Source organism: Delphinapterus leucas, chromosome 4 (assembly GCF_059928025.1).
Source record: "Delphinapterus leucas isolate spDelLeu-1000000601 "Yukka" chromosome 4, BTC_Dleu_Yukka2, whole genome shotgun sequence".
NCBI lineage: Eukaryota > Metazoa > Chordata > Mammalia > Artiodactyla > Monodontidae > Delphinapterus > Delphinapterus leucas.
In genome coordinates this window covers 46,447,161-46,466,324 of record NC_143132.1, presented here as the reverse complement: position 1 = coordinate 46,466,324, position 19,164 = coordinate 46,447,161, and the positions used below count along the sequence as shown (strand labels likewise).

Sequence of the window (19,164 nt, the reverse complement as noted above, 5' to 3'; positions counted from 1 at the left end):
GGGGTACTCATTTCTAAAAACTTTGGGCATTTTGTCTGCTTACCTGAAATTCCGTTTGGTTTTATTGGGCGTTTGGGGGTTTTAAAAGGAGAGCAGGAAAGACACAGTGGCCTCACAGTATTTATCCTATTAACCTAGAATATATTTTAAACATTTCCTAATATTTGAAAAAGAAAAATCTATGAAATTATTTTCCAAGACGAATATTATTTCAGTAATGGAATATTTATTTTCCAATGAAGTACTGTCTATAAATCTGAAGAACATATACACTCTTTATGCAGACTTCCATGAATGAAGCTTTCTGGCACATCGACTTATTACCATGAGATATAGGGTAACGTCTTTAGTTTTAATTTTTGAAGTTAGTTGTTGCGGGAAGATCCATCAGTCTCCGTTGATAACAAACGTGCCATAAAGAGGTGTTTGTTTTCGGTGCAAGCCTGCAGCTGCCACCCTGAATTATAGGATCCCTGCCTTAATGAGGTAACTTTTCTGTTGTCTTGTGTTTTGCGATACCCACAGAGTATGCACAGCCACTTGTGGGAGGAATTGTTGGCACACTCCATCAGAGATCTACCTTTAAACCAGAGGAAGGCAAAGAAGCAGGCTATGCTGACCTAGACCCTTACAGCTCCCCTGTGCAGGAAGTCTATCATGCCTATGCTGAACCACTCCCGGTTACTGGGCCCGAGTACGCAACCCCAATTGTCGTGGATATGTCCGGGCACCCCGCAGCTTCGGTTGGCCTGCCCTCAGCGTCCACTTTCAAAGCTGCAGGGAACCAACCTCCCCCTCTGGTGGGAACATACAACACTCTTCTCTCCAGGACTGACAGCTGCTCCTCAGCCCAGGCCCAGTATGATACACCGAAAGGTGGGAAGCCGGCTCCAAGTGCCCCAGACGAGTTGGTATACCAAGTGCCACAGAGCGCACAGGGGGTATCAGGAGCAGGGAGGGCTGGCGAGTGTGGTGTTTCTAAAGAAACCCTTTGAAGGTGATGCTGCCTTTTACAAAGCATCATTTTAAAGCACATGGCCTTTTTTAAATTGTATTAGTGGTAGTAATATATAGAACGTATTACATATCTGTCACGGACGTGGTTGGGGGAAATGTGATGACCGAGGTACAGGAAACTACTAGTCTTGCCATCTTGCTTTAAAAGTGTTACTGTAGCACAGTTACTGCTTGCCTATTAAATTTCAAATATCCTGTTTGTTACTACTGTAAAACACTATTTTATACAGAAAAAGCTCCCTACTATGCACTTCAAAGAAATTAAAAATCACTGAGAGTATTTATTACCAATGCTGCAGTTACATTGATGAACTCGAGATGGCTCTGTAAGCCTTTCTGGCAATAACGCACGGTACTGTTATAAAATGTCTGATGGCTTGAAATTCTGCTCTTTGTGAAAGGTGGGTACTATCATGACTTCTTCCTCTTCTATTCCTATATTGCTTTCTGAATTTTTTTAAAAAATAGTGACATAATCCTTGTTTTGATTGCAGTCATATATACTTATACATCTTTCCTTAGGAAGAGCTATAGCTGGGAAACTGACCTGTAGTGAGCAGAGTGATTTTTCACTCTCTGACACTCTAACGAGCTTTAACATTTCATAGTACGTAACTTGGCCTCATCCCTGCTTGTTCCACCTGGGGCCCTTGGTGGCCAGCCCCGTTCTTTGTGTTTATAAATGCTTGAGTTTTTTCAGTGGGTGATGCTTGCTTTATCAACCTCATTATTTCAGATCCCCTAATGTTTCCATGTGGAAACAGAACAACTTTATAAATTAAAAAAGCTGTAAAGGAGATTCTCCCGCCCCGAACTTTACTTGCAATGGAATTTTTCCTAGGAGGGTTGTGAAAAGTTGAGGGTTTCTAAAAGTGAACGCTAAACAATACCCACTTATATTTATCACGGTGAAAGGCAAAATCATGACTCCTCGGGAGTCATATAAATTACCACCCCCCGCCGCCAAAAAAAGTAACCGAATTTGTCCTCTTTGGTTTTACGTATACAGGTTATTCTTTGAATCTCAAGGTAATTTGTTGTTTTTAGTCGAATAAAGAAATACTTGTTTTCCACAGTAAACTACTATAAGAAATGTAAACCCAGCATGTATTCTTCAGCTCTGTGTGATTATGCCATCTATGTGGTAGGGGGTGCAGTCCTTTATATTATACCTAGGGAACAAATGTTTCAGCATCCTAGCAAGGGAAAATTCCTGTCTTGTTTTTGATACCTCTGGGCAACTTCTTAGTCACCATTTGCCCAGAACTAGTTTAAATGACTGAAATAGAAACCATGTGCAGTTTATTAGCGTTAGTGTAGAAACCATCTTTAAAAGTCTTTAGACTGGTAAGATGATATGGAAGCTGACCATATGATTAAAATATAGAAACTTGGCATCCTCTCTTCTGTCAATCAATATAAACCTTAGTTTGCAGACTTAATATTGAAATATACTTCCCCATCAGGTTCTAGTTGTTTCTTTTAGCCTGTGCCACCAGATGATAGCAGAATATGCTAAATTTGACTAATGATGTACAGTGTTCATTTTGCTTGCTTCCATGAGTCTATCAGTATTGTAAAACGTTGCTTCAAAACAGAACTGCCTATTTCTACGGCCTCCCTGCCTTCTAGTTGTATGATTTTCTTGGTCTTATTTTCAGTGGCGTTTCCTTTTTTCCAACAGACTTTTGAGGCATAATTTTATTCACTGAAAAACCAATACACATTTTGTTTCAAAATATTTGAAACAAAAAGCACAGATGTTGAACTTTTATTAAAACCTATGAATGTGTGAAGCACATGTATTAATGCAGTCATCCCCTTTCAGGTGGGAAGAGAGTAAACCAATTGCTTTATTTTTTTATTCGTCCTTAGTATACAAAAATATACTTTTTCTCAAATCATATGCCTGTTCGAAGCTTTAAGAGAAATGATTTCAGTAACTATTTCATTTTTCCAAAGATGCTTGCTATTTTTGTTTGTGTGTACCTGATTGTTTTCCCATAGAACTTCTTTTTTGAGAAGCAAATGTTTTCTTAAGTAATGCATGTTTTAAGACTTGATTCATATATTGCCACTGTGCTGTTTTTGAACTACCAATAATTTTTATAAAATACTTAGTTTTTACTACTATTATATATTTTACTTTCCAAATGAAGAGCTGAGCCTGATACAAAGGGTTGTACTGGTTTGAACTTTTTCTTTTAATTCGTATGTTTTCATGTTAGAGTTTTGTTTTGGGGTGTTTTTTTTTTTTTTTCCTAATGTTACTATGTCTGCTATATATACAGCTTTGGAGACAATCAAGTAACAACTGAAAATGTGAAAGTAACCATTTTTTACAAAATTCCCTTGGAATTTTTATTCTTTGCTTGAAACATGTAAAAGATTTAACTCACTGTGGCTTATTGGATTAAATTCTTTCCCGTTAATGCAGTTACAAAAGTAGAATCAGACAGTGGTGCAGGAAATGTGGCCCTTAAGGTTTCACAAAATTACACTGGCTTCGCTGTTACTTGATCTTGGGAACCGGCACAGTTAAAGGGAAGATATTGTGAATGCTGATTTATATTTTATTGAAAGCTGTAAATCTAAATAGATCCTATTGCGTATGCAGGGTCTAGCCCAGTTATTTAAGTTCACGTTTCACTGTTTGCACTTTGTATTGAACAATGGGTTTATTCGCTGTTGAAATGGTTCGAGCAGAGGATTTATTCAGTAACTGAAATTAGGATGTTACGTATACACTTGCCCTCCCCCCCAACACACCTCCCCCCCACCCTCGCACTGGAGGGAGCAGAAAATGAGCTCGTTTAAATATGAATGTGGCTGTAATTCTATGGAATGTGATAAAGCTTGAACTTCTTTCCCTGGGCTCCACATTGTTACCTGGAGAGCAAGAGGGTTACAGAAACACCATGTCAGATAATACAATTCGAAAGAATGAATAGATTAGGTGGGACAATAAAAGCTTTTCAGCCCCTCTTAAATCAATGAAGCTCTGCTTATTAAAAAAAAAAAAAAAAAAATTACCTACTGGCTCTGCCTTTCAGTTCTGAACTTGAAGTCCCTAAACTGCAAAATCTAAGGAAGAGTTGGATACTTTTAGGTCAATTGTGGCACCAGTTCTCATTTAATCCAACTTGTGACTGACTAGTTTCTTCTCATCTCCTCCTCCTCTTTTTTGGCACTGGGAAAGGTAGAAACAAAACATGTATTGAAATACGTATTGGAAATAAAAATGGCTTGAGTGTCAGTGATATTCTCCCAGAATGTACTTTTCTTACCTCGGCATGTACTGTAGTCACTCAGTATTTGTATATGTTGCTAGAATTTAGACTGTATAAATAGTGAGATTTTAATGTGTTCATGTCTTTAATAAATTGTATATATGTCTTGTTCAGGTTTTTTGTTTTTTGCTTAAATAAAACAACCTTGAGGTTTGTAACCTTTCTCATACCATGCAAAATGCCAGATCCCTCAATTTTAAGATCAGGTTTTTATGGCCAATATTATAGTACTTACAGTAACATTTGAAAATGCCACCATTGGGGGGTTTGGTTTCTTTTGTTGTTGTTTTTATAAATTCATTTATTTATTTTTGGCTGCGTTAGGTCTTCGTTGCTGCGCGGGGGCTTTTCTCTAGTTGCAGTGAGCGGGGGCTAGTCTTGGATGCGGTGCGCGGGCTTCTAATTGCGGTGGCGTCTCTTGTTGCAGAGCACGGACTCTAGGCGCGTGGGCTTCAGTAGTTGTGGCACGCAGGCTCAGCAGTTGTGGCACATGGGCCTAGTTGCTCTGCGTCTTCTGGGATCCTTCCCGGACCAGGGCTCGAACCCGTGTTGCCTGCATTGGCAGGCGGATTCTTACGCACTGCACCACCAGGGAAGTGCCTACCGTTGTTTTTTGACATTGACTTTTTCTGTAGCCAGCACCATCCTTTCTGAAGCCCGAATTACTTTACATCAAACTCAGCTTCAGCAGCCCAGCTGCAGCCTATGGCTGTGTGGTATAAGGGAAAGTTCACATTGAACAGCAGTGCCTTTTCCACCTCAAAGACGTTATCAGAAAAATCAAACGAGGCTGGTACGGTGCAAACATATGCTGGGATTAACAGAACAGAGTCCATATTTATTGCCTAGGTCAGCTACTAGTTTTGTCCCCCTTACACCACTTTCAAGTATGTCAGTCACTTATTTCTGTTTCTGATCTAATAGTATTTATACACTCTCTTTAGAGATGCAGGCTAGTTAGTGATAATTATCATTGTCTCCCAGTGATAATTATTGTTCAAAAGATGCCAGTTCTTTCCACTCCTACCTCTTCTGACAGCTCTTGATTCCAGCCTTATAACCTCCACTGTTCTCTTCACCCCTTGTCCCCCTCCCTCCCCATAGCCTTTGGTTATAGTCAGACATTAAAATGAAAAGGGAGACGACTAGCTCACCACTTTTGTCCAACTGGCTTGTTTGCATCCCACAAGAGTCTTCTCTGGTGCACCCTAGGTAAGCTTTCCGTTTGAAGATGCGATTTAATCAATCAATCATGTGGACAATTGGTTTTTCACGAAAATGACATTTAAATCCAGAAAAAGCTTGACTCTTCTTAAAGGTTTACCCATTCATGTCTTTCCTAATTTACTTCCAATAAACTTTGAAATTTTAATGAATAAATTAAACCAGGCAAAAAATGTTTTAAGAATTTTCTCCTTCTTGAGCTTGCCTAGTTCAGCTTCTTTGTATAAACTTTATTTCTTTAAAATAATGCAGTCACCAGACTTTAGGAATTGCATTCTTTCTTTGGTTATTTACTTATCCAGAGTTTCATATTTATCCTATTTCCTTCGACTTAAAAAACATCTTCATTCTACCAAAGTAGTCATCATAATCATGGTTTAACTTAACTGTAGGAAAAAAAATGCTTAATTAAGCCAGTATGATCTTAGGTTTCCCTAATCATCCATGCTTAGGGTCTGGTTTAAGATTCCAGTCAGGTTCCTCAGGTAGAACAAAAAGGAACCAAACAATCATCCAGAGAGAGAGACAGAGGCCTGAAGTGGTTCCAGTATGCCACATTCAAGGCACCACTGCATGCCAGCTCCCCACCAATTTACAGGAGGCAGATAAACCTCTCAAAATGTCACGTTACATTCAAAAGCTGCTGTGGTAAACTAAATCCCCTTACTTATTAGGAAGTCACATCCCTTCAAAAGTCTAAGATGAAGTAACTATAAAAAGATGCTTAAAAACACCTCAGAAAACTAGCTTATTTTTAAAACAATGCAATGAAAAGTTCACTCTCCCTGATATCTTAGCATGTCTTGGTTTCCATAAATTAAATATATTCACAGAAATTAAGCTGGTGGTTATGAAGCACCAGGCAGCAACAGACTTAATATAATTTCTTGACAAGTACATCCAACATATTTAAAAATAAACTAAAAATTGCAGTGTAAAAATAAAACTAATACTGTTAGCATCATCTTCTGAGTCTGTAGGGTCAATCTTGAGTCAAGTCGATTACAAAGTTTTTTTCTATAATGTCCTTCAAAAAGAGCTGCTCTGCAGTCACATTGTGATACGCATTCTAAAGAAGAAAAATAAAATAAAATCACCATCTATCCCAATCTCAAAATGTTAACAACAGCAGCAACGGAATATGCTGTATCTAAAAAGCTTAATTAAAAACTCAAGTAACAAGTGGCATGGATTTTTAACTTATCTTTCTCATTTCTTTTTCATTGCTCATTCTTGTGCCAGAGCTTTCCCTAAAGCCCACTCTTTCCACTTAAACCATCACATAAGTAAGAGGCTCCCTCACATCATCTTCTAGTCTACTGAATTATGGTATAAATCTAGAAACCAGAATTTGAAAGTGTTAAGCTCTAACCTGAATAATACCACTTTTTCAGCTTATATAGTACTTAGGGATGAAGATTTAAGGGGACTGGTTTCATGTCATGGGATATATCCATATACTTAACAGCAAATCATTCACAGTTCAATATTTAAAATGTACAGGTAACATTTTAATCCTATCACTGTGTCACTAAGTTATAATTAGGAAAATAGGAAATTCCTTCCCATTTAACCAATTAAAGTCAAAATCTTAAGGATCAAATCCACCACCATTAATCCCCATTCAAGAGAAGAATGATCTAGTATAGAGGTTTACAACTTTTCTGACCATGAAGATTCTTTCATGAGGTTAAAATGTTATGGACCTTCTCATCGACTTAACTGAAAAACTACATGAAAATAATTTGTATGATTATGGCCATGCTTTTAGGTGAATTTGAAATATCTCAAACAGCAGGTTTCTATATATTCAAATAGTGCAAATATGATACAGTATCTAGGGTAAGGCTTGGTCCCTATATAGGTTTGATGAGTTTCTCCCAGGGGTCTGAGGCCAACAGATTGGGAGCTGTAGTAAGAACTCTGGACCTGAGTCCTAATTTCAGCACGTGCTATCTCTGTAAACCCTTATCAAGCCGTCATCCCCTCAAAACCTGTTCCCTCAGTAAAATGACAGGGTGAAAAGGGAGAATATAAGCTTTCCAACTCTAAAGATCAAAGATTATACCAAAGTGTGTGTGTCTGTGTGTGTGTGTGTGTGTGTGTGTATATATATATATATATATATATATATATACACACACACATATATATATATTTTTTACCTTATTCATCAAAGACATGGTGGCATTCCCAAAGTAGTGCAAAGGACTCTTGAGGTCAGAAAAGTTGTACTTAAAACCAGCAAGGTGAACTTCATGACATATGTGAAATGCCAATGTAATGGCAATAATTCCTGTTGTTGGGTGTTTGGGTTTCTGGAGGAGGAAATGAAAATTTAGGGAAAAAAATCCAAACAACGTACCTGTTTCCAAAACATTTGGGTGACCTAATCTTATAAAATAGCATCTTCTGAACATTTAATCAGGACAGAAATACTTCAGTTAAATCCTTGTCATGCCCTAAGGCTCAAGCCCCAAAGTTAATATCCTAACTCTGAATATAAAGTGTTGCTTGGAATCTTAGAAAGTCTCTCAGGTCAAACTTAACTGCAGTACTAGTCCAGAAGACAGCTATCAAATGAAGCCTTTAAGGAAAAGGATGCTGCTGCCTTGTTTTTAAAAAACACACCGAAGTCAAGCAACTTGTGGAAAAAGCAAAGCCTGAGAATGTTAAACCCACGTATGAAACGTAAGGACAGCTTAATTCACTAACGGATAAGATCATGCTAAAAGGCTTCAAATAATTTAGCCTTAAAATGGTTCTATTTTATAATGCTGATAATTTAGCTCTAGGGAAAGACGGCTTTAATCAAGTAACTTCAATAACAAATTGCCATGGTAATGATCTGACTAGAAAATAAAGATTCTAGACGTATATACAGATTAAAGTCACAATCTCAATTTTGTTTTTAAATTGATTATAATTTTAACTAAATTTTAACTAAAAAGAAAGAAACCAAGCATCCTCTTCACATGTACATATATCCTGAAAAACACTATAATAGATGTTTGGCAGAAGGGTCTTGGCATTCAAAGTTTTCATTCTCGTTGGATGGCCTTCAGAGGCAAAAACAAGATATATCTTAAATTTACTAATACAAAAATACAAGGAGATTTTCTTTTGATTAAATGTTTCTTACAGATGCCATGGAAATTACGTATGATTAATTATGACTGAGAAAAAGAAAAAAATCAGAGCAGCACAATAAAATCAGATAAACTCCAGGAAGCAAATTTGTCTGCAAGCCTAACAGCCTTTTTTTTTTTTTAAGTCTTTCTTTTTTTTTTTTAACATCTTTATTGGAGTATAATTGCTTTACAATGGTGTGTTAGTTTCTGCTGTATAACAAAATGAATCAGCTATATGCATACATATATCCCCATATCTCCTCCCTCTTGCGTCTCCCTCCCACCTTCCCTATCCCACCACTGTAGGTCATCACAAAGCTTGGAGCTGATCTCCCTGTGCTGTGCAGCTGCTTCCCACTAGCCATCCATTTTACATTTCACTCCCCTAGTAAGTTTCCGTTCCTACTCTCCAAGATGACAATTTCATACCTTTCTATCCAACAGCTCTACCCTTCTTCCTACTTTGTCAGTTTAATCCTTATTTTTCTTAGAAAACAGAATCGATCAGACAAGAGCTACATCATCTTCCCAATTCCAAATCTACCTTAGTCTTTAACCATATTTTCAGTGCTCACTCCTATGTGGATGAAGATGTCCCTGTTCCTACCTACGGCCAACCTCTCCACTCGTGCACTCCATTTTATCACATTTCTTTTCTCAACAATTTCGCTTTCACAAGTATCCCTTTTCTCTCTTCATCATCAATATTTCCCTCTATTGAATCATGCCCTTCAGCACACAAACATATCATCTATCTTTCTTTAAAATAAAAAAAAACCTTCTTGAGCCTATATCTTCCAACCATTTCTCTGCTTTCTTTTCTAGCAAAACTCCATTAAAGATTTGCCTCCGCTCACTCGTGTCCCATGTTCTCTCTCTTTAACCCAGTTCAGTCAGGCTGTCTTTCTCTTTCTTACCCTTGTCCATATCAATATGACCTCCATGTTTCCAGGACCGCATCTGACATAGCTGACCTCTCTGAGATACAGCTGTGTCCCTCCCTTGGCTTCTGGGACACTGTGTCCTACTAGAACTTCAGTCTACTTACAACTAGTTCTAGGATCATCTCTAAGAAAGACCAGGGTCTTCCTGTGCACCACCTAAAACAAAAATCAAGGAACAAATCTGATCTTACTTCACGTAGGAAAGTAAGAGCTGAAAAGTCACAAAATATACATTCAGAAGCTGTCCTTTCCCCTCAAAATTACTACGAAATAGGGTTTAAGTTTAAACTATTTATGCTTTTTGACTTGGGAATTCCACTTCCAGATGTCCTTCCTACAGAAATCACACAAGTGTGCAGAAAATCTCTGTAAGTACATGCATTTCTACATTACCTATAGAGGATAAAAGCTGGATATAAAACTAAAGGTCTGGGCTTCCCTGGTGGCGCAGTGGTTGAGCGTCTGCCTGCCGATGCAGGGGACACGGGTTCGTGCCCCGGTCCGGGAAGATCCCACATGCCGCAGAGCGGCTAGGCCCGTGAGCCATGGCCACTGAGTCTGCGCATCCGGAGCCTGTGCTCCACAACGGGAGAGGCCACAACAGTGAGAGGCCCGCGTACCACAAAAAAAAAAAAAAAAAAAAAAAAGGTCTATAAATAGGGGAAGGGTTAATTAAATGGAGAGGGGAAATAGCAGAACAGTATCTATAGTATAATCACAATTATACTGAACAAACAAAAAGTGCTTGTGTTTGTAAATGAACAGACAAGAGTCTATGCAAACAATATGCTAGAGAGGGCGTGGAGAAAAGGGAACCCTCTTGCACTGTTGGTCGGAATGTAAATTGATACAGCCACTACGGAGAACAGTAGGGAGGTTCCTTAAAAATTAAAAATAGAACTACCATATGCCCCGGCAATCCCACTCCTGGGCATACACCTGGAGAAAACCATAATTCAAAAAAATACATGTGCCCCAGTGTTCACTGCAGCATTATTTACAACAGCCAGGACATGGAAGCAACCTAAATACCCATCGACAGAGGAGTGGATAAAGAAGATGTGGTATATATATACAGTGGAATATTACTCAGCCATAAAAAGGAACGAACTAGTGCTATTTGCAGAGACATGGATGGACCTAGAGACTGTCATACAGAGGAAAGTTAAGTCAGAAAGAGAAAAACAAATATCGTATAATACAGCTTATATGTGGAATCTAGAAAAATGGTACAGATGAACTTACTCCCAAAGCAGAAATAGAGACACAGATGTAGAGAACAAACATGGCTACCAAGGGGGGAAGGGGGGATGGGATGAATTGGGACATTGGGATTGACATATATAATTACTATGTATAAAATAGATAACTAATGAGAACCTACTGTATAGCACAGGGGACTCTACTCAGTGCTCTGTGGTGACCTAAATGGGAAGGAAATCAAAAAAAGAGGGGATATAGGTATAACTGATTCACTTTGCTGTACAGCAGAAACTAACACATTGTAAAGCAACTATACTCCAATAAAAATTAACTTTAAAAAAACCAGTGCTTGTGTTTGTAAATGCATAGACAAGAGCCTAGAAGGATATAAAAGGCAATAAAGCTTGGGAGATAATCTGAGTTATGGAGAGAAGAGAAAAGGATGATTTCCTTTTTTAAAAAACACTCCTTTGTAAAAGCTGTTTGATTTTAAGCATGTAATATTTTAGAATTTCTTTATCGTGCTGAAGAAAAGATACAAAATACGTGTTTATTTCTTTGGATTTTACCCAGTTACAAAAGGGAAAGCCTCATTTCAGCTGAGATATCACATCACACAGTTACTCAAGCTTCAAGTGAAAAACATAGCCTGCCACTGTATGGGTCTAAAGACTATTTCTTCCCTAGGGAATGTAGACAAACAGGGCTGCAAGAGTCAGAGTCAATGAGATTCCTTATAATTAAAAAGAATTAGGGACTTCCCTGGTGGCTCAGTGGTTAAGAATCCACCTGCCAATGCAGGGGACACAGGTTCGAGCCCTGGTTCAGGAAGATCCCGGAAGATCCCACATGCCGCAGAGCAACTAAGCCTGTGCGCCACAACTACTGAGCCCACAAGCCACAACTACTGAAGCCCACGCACCTAGAGCCTGTGTTCCTCAACAAAGAGGAGCCACCACAATGAGAAACCCGCGCACCCCAAGGAGGGGTAGCCCCTGCTTGCCACAACTAGAGAAAGCAAGTGGGCAGCAACAAAGACCCAACACAGCCAAAAATAATTAATGAATTAATTAATGGCAGAACCCCCCCCCACACACACTTAAGGTTCTTTTCCTTGCAACATGAAAAACATAAAGCTAAAATCCAAAGATAATGTGATTTCACTAAGCCAGGCGTGAGTGAAGCCACCTCACGAGTTGTGGTTCTCATCCAGTTTCCAAGAGCCCCAAGGACCCTCTGTCCCACCCCAGTGAGGTCTTTAGTTTGAAACTGCAAAGGAAAATACATACCTGATTTTTGGGAAACACTTTTGGGAAATGAAGCAGTTCATAAGCTGCTGTTCTGATAATGAAAGGATCTAATATTCTGATTTGATACGGTTTATAGATCAGATTTAATGCTGGTTTCTTCCAAAAACCATTAGTGTTCTGAAATAAAGTAAGAAAATAAAAATACAACTTGTTGTTGTCTCTTTTTTTTAATGAAAAAAAAAAGTGAAGGTAATTGGAAGCCAGATCAATTTTGCCAACTTACTATTTTGCCACCTGTCAACAATTCCCACAGCCACTTTAAATCAAGCGGCTTAAAAGCAGTGAGAATCACCGTAGTATTAGGATCATTGTGATTGGGATCTGAAAAAACAGATTCTGGATAAAAAAGTCGGAAGGTAGTCCTTCTCCCAACTTCCTCTTCATGTCCTAAAATAGGACCATTATTCATTCTGTGGGTAGTAAAACACACAAGATATGTAGACCAAGCGCAGTACGGGTCACGTCCATCACAGTTCTCAGAGCTTTCAGAGCTGGACAAACATTGTCAGCTGTGTAGCCAGGGCTCTAAAGCCACACGGCAATCCGTCAATCTTTCACACGTAACAGCCAAGGAAATAACTCCCTTTCGTGAAACAGCTGTTTGATCAAAGGCAGAAACATTCATTTGTGTTTGAAAATTAACTGTGGGGACCTGATAATTCATTCTTACCTCCAGAAAAATTGAAGACAAAATGAAACAAATGGGAACATAAAACCACAGAATACTCAAGCTAAAAGAGACATGGCAGGACATCCAGACAGAACCCCTTGTGTTTGTAGATGAGGGCCCCAATGTACATAGAGAGAAAGTTACTTGCCCAGGGTTACACAATCATGTAGCAGGTGGACGTGTGTCTCAGTGACTGACAGGCAAGAGTCACAGTTAAGGTGATTTGAAAACCCACCAAAATTGTTGTGCTCTGAAATAAAGTAACAACATAAAATTGCTATATTTATACCCAAGCACAACCAAATGAATGACTATCTCTGGTGTGAACCAAAGAACCACAAAGGATCCAGTGTTGGGTTTGTGGATACTCAAAGCCAAGGTTAGACATATACTATTTATGCACACACCATGAAGGTGTGCTATGAAAAGGAATGCACTGTTCCCAAAACACTGTCCCCTAGGAGATAAATACTGTTTGACCCTTTGCCACTGACTGTGATATAAGGCAGCCTTAGTAACACCTGAAATGACTTTCATAATGTCTTTAATGGCATTTTCCCACAAGGGCCTGGTGTGGTTCTAGGTGACCAGATTTTAGACAATTATAAAGAAATTTGTGAGTGCTTCAACATTGTTTTGTGGATAAATTTTCACAGCTTCCTCAAAATGAATAATCCACAGAAAATAAGGTGACCACGCTGTGCAGAAACCCTCAGCTTGTAACCCAGCAAAATGCCCAAGCACTGCCAGGTCATCCTAATGCATTGCCCAGCGCGAAGCTTTCCCACTCTACAGAAGACTATTCATAGCCATCTTCACCCTTTCAATGAGAAAACAGAACTCGAAATGTCCGCATTTCCCCACCATTACATCTACGGGACTTGGTAGCTGTAACCACAATCCCAGCTTTCCCTTCCACTGCAGAGATAACCACACTGGTGTTTGGACCCCATTCCCTCTCTTGTTACCACACCAACCTCCTTATTCATTTCCATCAGTTTACTAATATGCTTTAGAATCTATCTTTATAAAAGGAAACAAAATAGAAAATCTCCTTTGAGTCCATAATCATCTCCAGCGACTATCTCATTTCTCAACTCCACAGTGAAATTTCTCTAAAGAGTTGCTTCTACTGGTTTCTCCACTTTCTCACCTGTCATTCTCTCCTCAAACCACCCCACTTGGGCTTCTCCCCCGCACCGTGCCTCCAAGTCTTCTTCTGTCAAGAGTAACAGTGAGCTTCAGCTTGCCAGTCCAATGGTGAACTCTGTCCTTATCTTACATGACCTCTCACCAGCCTTTGTCATGCTTGAAACCTCCCTCTGTCTTAAAACACTGTGCTCTCTTGGCTTTTGTGATCACCTTCTCCTGTCTTTCTTCCTACCTCACTGGTAGATCCTCTCCAACTCTTTAACTCCTTTTTCTTTGCTCAACCTTTAAGTTTTGACTACTTCAAAGCTCAGTCCTGGGCCCTCTTCTCTGTCTCTCCCTGGGAAATCTCACCCAGTCCATGGTTTAAGTACAACTTACAGGCTGTTCGCAATGAAGATTTTAACCTGTTTATCTAACTGCCTACTTGACTTACCCACTGCAAATCTAGTAAGCATATCAAACTTGGTATGTTCAAACAGTAATCTTGATTCTCCTCTAAACCTGTTCCTACCCTAGTCCTCCCCAATTCAATGAATGGTACCACTATCCAGCCAATCTCTTAAGCTGAAAACCTAGGAGGAGGTATCCTGCATTCCTTTATTCCCATCTCTGCTCACATCTAATGCATCAGAACATCCTGATAACTCTGCCTCTAAAACATGCCTCAGTCTAGCCCCTTATCTCCTTCCACACCATGACAATCCTGTTGCAAGCCACCATTATCTACCCAAATGCAGCAACCTAACTGGCCTCTTCGTTTCCACAGCTTGTCCTTCCTGTTTCATTGTCCATGCCATCACCAGGGTATTTTAAAGACATAACCAGATAGACTTGCTCTCTTGCTTAACAATTTTCAAAAGTTTTCTGTTATACTTAACATAAAACGCAAGCTCTAATCGTAGTTTACGAAGTCCTACACAGCCTGCCCCTTACCTACCTCTTCGCTGCCAACTGCACCACCTCCCCAGCCTGCTGCCCTCCAACCTCACTGGTTTTCTTGCTGCTGCTCTTAAACCTAGCATCATACCCTCCTGGAGACCTGCAGTAAACATCCTCTCTGTCTGTATTCCCTAGTCTTCATACGGCCGGTACTGTGTGGTCTTAGGTCCAGTTTAGACGTCTCCCCTTCAAAACAGTCATCAATTCAAAAATAGCCACTCAGTCATTCTCTATCACACATGTTTTAATTGTTTGCATGGCATTTATTACTACATTTCTTTATTTAATTACTGTTTTCTTCCCCTCATTAGAATGTAAGCTCCACGGGGAGCAAGAATATTATTCTTTTTCACTGCTATATCCCCCTAGAACTGTGCTAGAACTACAGCTAGGACTGTGCCTGGCATATTAAGGGGATTTCATAAATATTTGCTAAATAAATGACCTGAAATCTAGGCCTACTCCAGCCAACAACTCAAGTAATGTGTAATGTACTTAAACATACTACAGCGACTCTGCTTCCTTTTAAAACACAGCGGTACTAAAGCAGGAAACTATACTCTTTTGAAACAATTCCAGGTTAGCAAATAGAAGATATATTTACCTTATTATTACATCATAGGAGTCAATTTTTTCTCCTAACGTCTTATTCTTCAAAACTCCGCCATTACCAACCACCACACATTTTTTACATGGCACACTGTTGGGCAAATGACAAGAGAGAGATTGAGCCATCTTTTACAAAACTGGGTGATTCCAAGAACCCATTCATACTTTGAGGAACCCAATACAAGATTTCACTTGTTGCACAAGTAGAAAAAGAACCAGTTGTAACTTACAGGTCTAGGGATATATCAGAAAGATATAAGATTCAAGAAATAACATTCCATAGGAAGTATATCATCGTTAGCAACTATTAACGCATATCAGTTCATATACATCCCCTCATTTGATTCTCATAACCACCCACTGAGATAAGTAAGCCTGATATTCCCATTTTACAAATGAAGAAAGAGATTCAAAAAACTTTTAGGTGACATTTCAAAGTCATACTCCAAAGAGGTAAAATTAGGATTGAGTCCAGACCTTTGGACTACAAAAATACCCCTCAATATAGGATTCTGCATGTTAATATTGATACAAGTGTGTTTCATATTAGATGTGTATGTATTTTCCATCAGCATTACCCATTCCCCTGAGATTCCAGCTCTGGGTTACTGCTGCGTCTTATAAGTTTGGAGACAGACAGTATAGAATCTGGTTGGCAAAGTGCAGCTTCCTTGTACCTGCCCGTGCTCATTTCAATTCCCCAAACGGGTACTGGTTCTTGGAGCTTAACCAATACAAATGAAAAGTTTACTGTGTGTTCCTGGCAAAGAGCTTTAAAGTAGGACATGAAGTGGGACTTCCCGTTGCTGGCCAGAATCAGCCTAGGCCAGTGGCTTATCTACTGTTCAGCTCTCATCCAGCGTGGCCTGGCCCTCAACATAATAAAAGCCATATATGACAAACCCACAGCAAACATCATTCTTAATGGTGAAAAACTGAAAGCATTTCCTCTAAGACCAGGATCAAGACAAGGATGTCCACTCTCACCACGTTTATTCAACATAGTTTTGGAAGTCCTAGCCACAGCAATCAGAGAAGAAAAAGAGATAAAAGGAATCCAAATTGGAAAGAAGAAGTAAAACTGTCCCTGTTTGCAGATGACGTGATACTATACATAGAAAATCCTAAAGACGCTACCAGAAAACTACTAGAGCCCATCAATAAATTTGGTAAAGTTGCAGCACATAAAATTACCACACAGAAATCTCTTGCATTCCTATACAGTAACAATGAAAGATCAGAAAGAGAAATTAAGGAAACAATCCCATTTACCATTGCAAAAGAAAAGAATATAATACCTAGGAATAAACCTACCTAAGGAGGCAAAAAACCTGTACTCAGAAAACTGTAAGACACTGATGAAAGAAATCAAAGATGACACAAACAGATGGAGGGATATACCATGTTCTTGGACTGGAAGAATCAATAATGTGAAAATGACTATATTACCCAAAGCAATCTACAGATTCAATGCAATCCCTATCAAATTATCAATAGCATTTTCCACAGAATTAGAACAAAAAATTTTACAATTTGTATGAAAACACAAAAGACCCCAAATAGCCAGAGCAATCTTGAGAAAGAAAAACGGAGCTGGAGGTATCAGGCTCCCTGACTTCAAACTATATTACGAAGTTACAGTAATCAAAACAGTATGGTACTGGCACAAAAAAAGAAATATAGGTCAGTGGAACAGGATAGAAAGTCCAGAGATAAACCCATGCACCTATGGTCACCTAATCTATGACAAAGCAGGCAACGATATACAATGGAGAAAAGACAGCCTCTTCAATAAGTGGTGCTGGGAAAACTGGACAGCTACATGTGAAACAATGAAATCAGAACATTCTGTAACACCATACACAAAAATAAACTCAAAATGGATTAAAGACCTAAGCGTAAGACCAGATACTGTAAAACTCTTAGAGGAAAACAGGCAGAACATTCTCTGACACAAATCGCAGGAAGATCTTTTTTTGATCTACCTCCTAGAGTAATGAAAATAAAAACAAAAATAAACAAAAGGGACGTAATTAAACTTAAAAGCTTTTGCACAGCAAAGGAAACCGTAAACAAAACAAAAAGACAACCCACAGAATGGGAGAAAATATTTGCAAATGAAGCGACCGACAAGGGATTAATCTCCAAAATAAACAGCTCATGCATCTCAATATCAAAAAAACAAACAACCCAATCAAATGAGCAGAAGATCTAAATAGACATTTCTCCAAAGAAGACATGCAGATGGCCAAGAGGCACGTGAAAAGATGCTCAACGTTGCTAATTATTAGAGAAATGCCAGTCAAAACTACAATGAGGTATCACCTCACACCGGTCAGAAGGGCCATCATCAAAACATCTACAAACAATAAATGCTGGAGAGGGTGTGGAGGAAAGGAAAGCCTCCTACACTGTTGGTGGGAATATAAACTGATGCAGCCACTATGGAGAACAGTATGGACGTTCCTTAAAAAACTAAAAACAGAGCTACCATATGATCCAGCAATCCCACTCCTGGGCATATATCTGGAGAAAATCAAAATTCAAAAAGATGCATGTATCCCAGTGTTAACTGCAGCACTATTTACAATAGCCAGGACATGGAAGCAACCATCAATGGAGGAATGGATAAAGACGACGTGGTACACACACACACACACACACACAAAATGGAATATTACTCAGCCATAGAAAAGAATGAAATGATGCCATTTGCAGCAACATGATGGACCTAGAGATTGTCATACTGAGTAAAGTAAGTCAGACAGAGAAAGACAAAGATATCATATGATATCACTTACATGTGGAATCTAAAAAAGTGGTACAAATGAACCTATTTATAACACAGAAAAAGAGTCACAGCTGTAGAAAACAAACTTACGGTTACCAAGGGGGAGAGGGACAGGGAAGGGATAAATTGGGAGATTGGGACTGACATATACATACTACTACATATAAAATAGATAACTAATAAGAACCTACTGTACAGCACAGGGAACTCTACTCAATACTCTGTAATGACCTATATGGGAAAAGAATCTAAAAAAGAGTAGATATATGTCTATATATAACTGATTCACTTTGCTGTACACCTGAAACTAACACAGCATTATAAATCAACTATACTCCAATAAAAATTAATTTTTAAAAAATGGCCTGGCCCATCCAACTCCAAGCTCTCACCACCACTCGGCCAGGCCTGGAGAAATGACAGAACAGATCATGTCCTTCTCCTCTCGGGTAGAAAACTACAGAGGAGAAGGCTGTTGAGATTGTCCTTGCAGGGCCCTCATGACATGGAAGTATGAGGAAAAAACTGTTTCTCTAAGAACCATGAAATCAGCAGACCAGATGAACTCCAGACCGTAAGGCTCTTAGGAAATTAATCAGTAGCAAAATTGCACAAATGCTGTAGAATATTTAAACGTAGAGAACACAGCAATACAGGAACTACTGAAAGGAGCCAGGAGTTGGTCCTGTCAGGTTAAGGAGAGACAAGATACACATTCCTACACATGTAAATTTCCCTTTTTTATTTAGAATTTGTTTAGTTCATCTATTTGCTTGATGTTTTAAACTTTTTTTTTTTTTTTTTGCGGTACGCGGGCCTCTCACTATTGTGGCCTCTCCCGTTGCGGAGCACAGGCTCCGGACGCGCAGGCTCAGCGGCCGTGG

General features: G+C 39.1%; 2 protein-coding genes across 14 annotated transcripts in view; one reads left to right on the top strand and one right to left on the bottom strand.

The window, feature by feature from the left end:
* Positions 1-4,579, top strand: part of DCBLD2 (discoidin, CUB and LCCL domain containing 2) — an 87,321-nt gene extending 82,742 nt beyond the window's left edge. The window contains exon 16 of the mRNA XM_089910447.1: positions 526-4,579. Within this exon, the coding sequence (XP_089766573.1) occupies positions 526-995 (470 nt within the window). The 3' untranslated portion in view covers positions 996-4,579. The remainder of the gene's footprint in view (positions 1-525) is intronic.
* The window catches only part of ST3GAL6 (ST3 beta-galactoside alpha-2,3-sialyltransferase 6), a 101,316-nt gene continuing 85,021 nt past the window's right edge, over positions 2,870-19,164 (bottom strand). For 8 of the 13 annotated variants that reach the window (XM_089910439.1, XM_089910445.1, XM_089910437.1 and 5 more), the window contains 6 exons: positions 15,485-15,580; positions 12,343-12,529; positions 12,099-12,236; positions 7,697-7,849; positions 4,051-6,600; positions 2,870-3,906 (listed from right to left, as the gene is read on the bottom strand). In XM_089910439.1, coding sequence (XP_089766565.1) covers positions 6,514-6,600; positions 7,697-7,849; positions 12,099-12,236; positions 12,343-12,529; positions 15,485-15,580 — 661 coding nt within the window. In that variant the 3' untranslated portion in view covers positions 2,870-3,906; positions 4,051-6,513. Of the gene's footprint in view, positions 6,601-7,696; positions 7,850-12,098; positions 12,237-12,342; positions 12,530-15,484; positions 15,581-19,164 lie in introns of all 13 variants that reach the window. The other 5 variants (XM_089910440.1, XM_089910441.1, XM_089910444.1 and 2 more) reach the window with 5 other exon arrangements.